The 7,918-nt window shown below is 42.6% G+C and overlaps 1 protein-coding gene across 4 annotated transcripts in view; it reads left to right on the top strand.

Moving 5' to 3' along the window:
- The window catches only part of SLC25A16 (solute carrier family 25 member 16), a 46,103-nt gene that overhangs the window by 15,153 nt on the left and 23,032 nt on the right, over positions 1-7,918 (top strand). For 3 of the 4 annotated variants that reach the window (XM_025395960.1, XM_025395961.1, XM_025395962.1), the window contains 2 exons: positions 4,132-4,265; positions 7,154-7,217. In XM_025395960.1, the coding sequence (XP_025251745.1) occupies positions 4,132-4,265; positions 7,154-7,217 (198 nt within the window). The remainder of the gene's footprint in view (positions 1-4,131; positions 4,266-7,153; positions 7,218-7,918) is intronic. The other variant, XM_025395963.1, reaches the window with a different exon arrangement.

Genomic DNA, 7,918 nt, shown 5'->3' on the forward strand with positions numbered 1-7,918 from the left:
AAAAAAAAAAAAAAAAAAAAAAAAAAAAAAAATCTGTTTTGGTGGCTTTTAATTTAATTTAATTTTTCTTTTTTGAAACAGAGTTTCACTCTTGTTGCCCAGGCTGGAGTTCAATGACATAATCTTGGCTCACTGCAACCTCTGCCTCCCAGGTTCAAGGCCAGATTCTCCTGCCTCAGTCTCCCAAGTAGCTCAAATTACAAGTGCCTGCCACCAAGCCCTAGTATGTTTTGTACAGATGGGGTTTCACTATGTTGACCAGGCTCGTCTCAACTTCCTGACCTCATGATCTGCCGGCTTCGGTCTCCCAAAGTGCTGGGATTACAGGAGTGAGCCACTGCACCCAACCTTTTTTTTTTTTTTTTTTTTTAAATGCTTTTAAGCATTTTATTCCAGGTACCTCTCCACTTTTTGTAGGTATAAGATAGTTTTTTAAAATTTTGCTTTTTTCGAAAATTTTTTTCATGTGTTTATTTATTTTGAGACGGAGTCTTGCTCTGTCGCCCAGGCTAGAGTGCAGTGGCATGATACCGGCTCACTGCAACCTCTGCCTCCCGGATTCAAGCAATTCTCCTGCCTCAGCCTCTCAAGTAGCTAGGACTACAGGCACATGCCACCACGCCTGGCTGATCTTTTGTGTTTTTAGTAGAGATGGAGTTTCACCGTGTTAGCCAGGATGGTCTCGATCTCCTGACCTGGTGATCTGCCCACTTCGGCCTCCCAAAGTATTGGAATTACAGGCATGAGCCATTGCGCCCTGTCCATTTTTTTATTTTTTGAGATGTAGTTTCACTCTTGTCACCCAGGCTGGAGTGCAACGGTGCGATCTTGGCTCACTGTAACCTTGGCCTTCCAGGTTCAAGCAATTCTCCTGCCTCAGCCTCCCGAGTAGCTGGGAGTACAGGTGCTCACCACCACACCTGGCTAATTTTTTTTTTTTTTTTTTTTTTGTATTTTTAGTAGAGACAGGGTTTCATCATGTTAGCCAGACTGGTCTCGAACTCCTGACCTCAGATGATCCACCCACTTTGGCCTCCCAAAGTGCTGGGATTACAGGCGTGAGCAGCCCCAGCTGCACCCAGCCCCTAAAATTTTGCTTTTTTAAACATGATTTTTCACAGATGATAAAGATATGTTATTGGACAAAACTATTACTTCTACTCCAACTTCTTATAAAAAGTGTGACATTACTTCCAAGGCATCAAAGACGTGTTTTTATTTTATATGTCTTTTATTTCTGTATTTATTATTTTTTGAGATGGAGTCTTGCTCTGTTACCCAGGCTAGAGAGCAGTAGCGCAATCTTGGCTCACTGCAACCTCTGCCTCCTGGTTTCAACCTTAGCCTCCCAGGTAGCTGGGATTACAGGTGCGTGCCACCATGCTGGGCTAATTTTTGTATTTTTAGTAGTGACGAGGTTTCATCATGTTGGTCAGGCTGGTCTCATGGTGGCGCTTGCCTTTAGTCCCAGCAATTCAGGAGGCTGAGGCAGGAAGATTGCTTGGGCCCAGGAGGTAGAGGCTGCTGTGAGCTGTGATCACACCACTGCACTCCAGCCTGGGTGACAGAATAAGACCATGTCTCAAAAAAAAAAAAAAAAAAAAACTGTATTAAAAAAAGACGGCCGGGCGCGGTGGCTCAAGCCTGTAATCCCAGCACTTTGGGAGGCCGAGACGGGCGGATCACGAGGTCAGGAGATCGAGACCATCCTGGCTAACACAGTGAAACCCCATCTCTACTAAAAATACAAAAACTTAGCCGGGCGAGGTGGCAGGCGCCTGTAGTCCCAGCTACTCGGGAGGCTGAGGCAGGAGAATGGCGTAAACCCAGGAGGCGGAGCTTGCAGTGAGCTGAGATCCGGCCACTGCACTCCAGCCTGGGTGACAGAGCGAGACTCCGTCTCAAAAAAAAAAAAAAAAAAAAAGACAAAGGCCAGGTGCAGTGGCTCACGCCTGTAATCCCAGCACTTTGGGAGGCTGAGTCAGGCTGGTTGGTGTCAAATTCCTGGGCTCAAGCGATCCTCTCACCTTGGCCCCACAAAGTGCTCAGACTATTGGCATGAGCCACTGTGCCTGGTTGTACTTCTTATTTTAAATTAAAATTATTTTCCTCAAATTATAAGGAAGGAGTATATTTAAAATTTCTCCTTATCCCAATTTGTTTTGTTTTTTTGAGACAGAGTTTCACTGATTGCCCAGGCTGGAGTGCAGTGTCACAATCTTGGCTCACTGCAACCTCCGCCTCCCAGGTTCAAAAAGTTCTCCTGCTTCAGGCTCCCTAGTAGCTGGGATTACAGGCACCTGCCACCACTTCCAGCTAATTTTTGTGTTTTTAGTAGAGACAGTTTCATCATGTAGGTCAGACTGCCTTAGCCTCCTGAGTACCTGGGATTACAGGCGCAGGACACGATGCCTGCCTAATTTTTGTATTTTTAGTAGAGACGAGGTTTCACCATATTGCCCAGGCTGATCTCAAACTCCTGACCTCAGGTGATCCACCTGCCTTGTCCTCCCAAAGTGCTGGGATTACAGGCATGAGCCACCACGCAACGCCAGGATTCTTCTTAACAGAATGTTAGTACATTTAGATATCTGCTTATTGTGAGATACTTTTGGGATATATCTTTTGGATGTTAATAAGTACCTACAATTTTAATTACTGAGAAGGGCTGAAAAGTTTATTTGCAGTCTAAAATTTGAAATGAGCCTGGTGGTTTACTTTTTTTTTTTTTTTTTTTTTTGAGACAGAGTCTCGCTTAGTCGCCCAGGCTGGAGTGCAGTGGCGCGATCTCGGCTCACTGCAAGCTCCGCCTCCCGGGTTCACGCCATTCTCCTGCCTCAGCCTCCCGAGTTGCTGGGACTACAGGCGCCCGCCGCCTCGCCCGGCTAATTTTTTGCATTTTTAGTAGAGACGGGGTTTCACCATGTTAGCCAGGATGGTCTCGATCTCCTGACCTCGTGATCCGCCCGCCTCGGCCTCCCAAAGTGCTGGGATTACAGGCGTGAGCCACCGCGCCCGGCCGATTTACTTTCATATTTGATCAAAAGTTTGCTTGAAAAATTTGAAAGGGAACTTGAATTTAAATTGTTGAATAATGGAAGTAGTCATGTGTTTTTGAGAAGTCTGTATACTGCTTGTAGGATTAGTGACCGATGTTAATAAAGTAATAAAGATATCACTATATATAGATGTATCTATATCTATATTTTTTACTTGTCAGTTAGAAAGCTCAGAATATCACTGTATATAGATTACAACTGAGCCCTTTGTTTATCATTATTCCTAAAGTATCCTAATAATGAAAATTTGCCCCCACACTTGAAGAGTATTAATAGGTAGTCTTTTTATTTGCTTGTTTTATTTAAAAGTCTCTTTATGTAAACAAACAAAACACATGTATCTGGGTAGGCCTCTGAAACCTGCCTTCATCCTTCCAGATAAGAGTAGATCATCTTCAGGGCCAGGCATGGTGGGTCACGCCTGTAATCCCAGCACTTTGGGAGACCGAGACGGGTGGATCACGAGGTCAGGAGTTCGAGACCAGCCTGGCCAACATGGTGAAACCCCGTTTCTACTAAAAATGCAAAAATTAGCTGGGCATGGTGGCGGGCACCTGTAATCCCAGCTACTTGGGAGGCTGAGGCAGGAGAATCATTTGAACCTGGGAGGCGGAGAGTGCAGGGAGGTGGAGGTTGCAGGGAGCCCAGATAACACCGCTGCACTCCAGCTGGGGCAGCATGAATGAAACTCTGTCTCAAAAAAAAAAAAAAAAAAAAAAAGAGTAGATCATCTTTAGTGCAAACCTAGACCTTGCATATATTTCTATTGTTAATATTTTTTAGATTGCTATAGTTTAATATAATTTGCTATTATTATAAATAGAATTTGTTGTAATTTGTAGCTGTTTCTACAGTAGGTTTTATATTATATGGGGTGTGCTTATTTATATTATTTGGATATATTTTGTATTTTTAGTAGGTTTAGCTGTTTTATAGAAATTACTATTCATGTAATCCCTTAAGCAAAATTATATCCCAAGTGATGGCACATTAATCTTTATCTGTGGTTGTCATGAAAATTTAGATTTAGGTAATTTTCTCTGTTTTAACAGCATTTTTCCTCTAAAAATAGGAGTATTTTCTGCATTGCGTGCTGTTCCTCAAAAAGAAGGATTCCTTGGATTGTATAAAGGAAATGGTGCAATGATGATTCGAATCTTTCCCTATGGTGCAATCCAGTTTATGGCATTTGAGCATTATAAAACGGTAGTTAAACTTTGATCTTTTCTCTTTTGAATTCTTGAATATTGTGCATGCTTGACCAGGCATTTGCTTTGGACATTTAAAAATATGTAAAAGTTTCATATTTTAAAATTTTAATTTTTTTTTTTTTTTTTTAAATTTTTGAGACAGAGTCTCGCTGCCCAGGCTGGAGTACAGTGACACTATTTTGAAAGGCTCACTGCAACCTCCACCTCCTAGGTTCAAGCAGTTCTCCTGCCTCAGCCTCCTGAGTGGCTGGGATTACAGGCCTGTGCCACCATGCCTGGCCAATTTTTGTATTTTTAGTAGAGACAGGACTTTGCCATTTTGGCCAGGCTTGTCTCGAACTCCTGGCCTCCCAAAGTGTTGGTCTTGCAGGCATGAGCCATGATACCAGGCCAAAAAGTTACTTTTGATATAGCAATGCCTTTTTAAAGGAATAAGACTTGTGATAGCTTAAGCTTTTAAATATAAATTATCTTTGGAGTTACTGATTCCAGAATTGTTAGTCAGTTATGAGTTATTTATTTATTTATTTTTTGAGACGGAGTTTCACTTTTGTTCCCTAGGCTGGAGTGCAATGACATGATCTTGGCTCACTGCAATCTCTGCCTCCTACATTCTTACAGGCATGCACCACCATGCCTGGCTAATTTTTTATTTTTAGTAGAGGCGGGGTTTCACCATGTTGGTCAGGCTGGTCTGGAACTCCTGATGTCAGGTGATCCCCCGCCTTGGCCTCCCAAAGTCTTGGGATTACAGGCATAGCCACTGCACCCGGCCAAGTAAATTCTTTATGTTCACTCCTAATGAATGAAAGCTAGAGTATCTTTAAAGAAGATAATAAATCCATAAAATATTAATATATTTTTAATGTGTTTCCCTTCCCTCCTTCCCTCCCTTCTCTTCTCTTCTCTTCTCTTCTCTTCTCTTCTCTTCTCTTCTCTTCTCTTCTCTTCTCTTCTCTTCTCTTCTCTTCTCTTCTCTTCTCTTCTTTCTTTCTTTTTTGAGATAGTTTCTCTGTCTCCTAGACTGGAGTGCAGTGACGTGGTCATGGCTTACTGCAGCCTCAACCTCATGGGCTCAAGCAGTTCTCCCACTTCAGCCTCCTAAGTAACTGGCACTAGAGGCATGTGCCACCACCCCCAGCTAATTTTTTTTTCTTTCTTTCTTTCTTTTTCAGTGGTGGAGAGGAGGCCTGGCTAATTTTTTAAAAAACATTTTGTAGAGGTGGGGTCTCACTGTGTTGCCCATGCTAATCTGGAACTCCTGGGCCCAAGCTATCCGTGGGCTCCAGCATTTAGTGTGCTTTTTGTTACTCAATTGTAGGAGAGGAACACTGTGACTTTGGATTTTCTTATTAAATAAAATAGTGAAACTGGCTGGGCGCAGTGGCTCACACTTGTAATCATAGCACTTTGGGAGGCTGAGGTGGGAGGATCAGCTGAGGTCAGAAGTTCGAGACCAGCCTGACCAATATGAAGAAACCCCTTCTCTACTAAAAATACAAAATTAGCCAGATGTGGTGGCACATGCCTGTAATCTCAGCTACTCAGGAGGCTGAGGCAGGAGAATTGCCTGAACCCAGGATATGGAAGTTGCAGTGAGCCAAGATTGTGCCATTGCACTCCAGCCTGGGTGCATCACGAGGTCAGGAGATTGAGACCATCCTGGCTAACATGGTGGAACCCAGCTACTCAGGAGGCTGAGGCAGGAGAATGGTGTGAACCCAGGAGGCGGAGCTTGCAGTGAGTGGAGATCCTGCCACTGCACTCCAGCCTGGGCGACAGAGCGAGACTCCATCTCAAAAAAAAAAAAAAAAAAAAAAACAAGCAGCAGAGATCGGAGCAACATTCTAAGCTTCTAAGCTAGTCAGCCAGAGAGAATTGATACCATTTGTATATCAGGACTTCATTGTCTATAGAGCATTAAAAAAAATAAAAATAAAAAATTAGGCCAGGTGCGGTGGCTTACGCCTATAATCCCAGCACTTTTTGGGAGGCCGAGGTGGGTGGATCACCTGAGGTCAGGAGTTCAAGACCAGCCTGACCAATATGGTGAAACCCCGTCTCTACTAAAAAATAAAAAATTAGCCAGGCGTAGTGGCATGTGGCTGTAGTCCCAGCTGCTTGAGAGGCTGAGGCAGGAGAATCTCTTGAACCTAGGAGACGAAGGTTGCAGTGAGCTGAGATTGCACAGAGCTAGACTCCGTCTCAAAAAAAAAAAAAAAAAAAAAAAAAAAAAGTAACAATTTATTCCTACTACCCTCAGTCACTTGTTAAGGGCTGTTGTTAAGGGCTTGTGTTCCTTAATACACAGTATCATATATTTAGCAATTCTAAGCTAGTTTGCATCTGCAGAAAGGCAAAAAAATAAAGCAGAGACTGCAGAGGAAACATCCCCTTTGCTGTGATATAATACTGCCAAGCTGTATTTAATTGTGCTCATTTCGTTCACATTTGTTATTTTTTTTTTTTTTTTTTTTTGAGACTGAGTCTGGCTGTGTCGCCCAGGCTGGAGTGCAGTGGCCGGATCTCAGCTCACTGCAAGCTCCGCCTCCCGGGTTTACGCCATTCTCCTGCCTCAGCCTCCCGAGTAGCTGGGACCACAGGCGCCCGCCACTTCGCCCGGCTAGTTTTTTGTATTTTTTAGTAGAGACGGGGTTTCACCGTGTTAGCCAGGATGGTCTCGATCTCCTGACCTCGTGATCCACCCGTCTCGGCCTCCCAAAGTGCTGGGATTACAGGCTTGAGCCACCGCGCCCGGCCACATTTGTTATTAATTTTCTTTTTATTAGTCCTGTAACTCTTGAAATAAATCTTCATTATTAAACAGTAAAATGGGCAGCATTTAAAAAATATCTCGTTTAATTCAGTGTTCTTGTTTTCTAGTTAATTACTACGAAGCTGGGAATTTCGGGTCATGTGCACAGATTAATGGCTGGATCTATGGCAGGTAAGAGGAGTTAGGTATATTTTATTTCTGACAAATTAATTTTCTGTTAAAATACTTAATTTGATTTAGATTATATGAGTGGCATTGAGGAAAGCACAGATTGCAGGTGTCCTGTGACTTGTATTTTTTCCTGGGTGCATCCTCAAAAAAAGTTATGTATTAAAATAAAAAGTGTGACATTGATTTAGTAGCACACATTTGTTGTTTTTCTATATTCAGTTATATATATGAAATTACCATACGCCAACTGAAAAATAGTCCTTTTACAGTAGAGGATAAGGAGTAGTCTCAACTTATAACTATGTGAAAAGCTTGCATTCTCTTTGACAGTTCTACTTTTGGAAATGTTTAAAAATTAAAAGAAAATTTTTTGAAGGCTAGTCATGTAATACAGTGTGAATGGAGAAAAAACAAAGAAAACTGTAACTGATTGTGATCAATGAGTTTTAAACATCACTGCACTTCACTTGGACCAGCCATTACTTTTCAAAATTTATCTTTTTTCTTTAAAAAAATTGTAACGAATTATGACTATAGTAATAACTACTTCTATACAGTAAAAATAGTTGCATTCCCTAGAGACAACCATGATTAGCAATTCCTTTCCTTCTCCTTTCCTTTCCTTCTCTTCCCTCTCCTCTTCCCTCTCCTCTCCCTTCTCTTACCCCCGCCCCTCCCCCCTCCCCCTCCCCCTCCCCTCC

The sequence above is a fragment of the Theropithecus gelada genome, chromosome 9, assembly GCF_003255815.1.
Source record: "Theropithecus gelada isolate Dixy chromosome 9, Tgel_1.0, whole genome shotgun sequence".
NCBI lineage: Eukaryota > Metazoa > Chordata > Mammalia > Primates > Cercopithecidae > Theropithecus > Theropithecus gelada.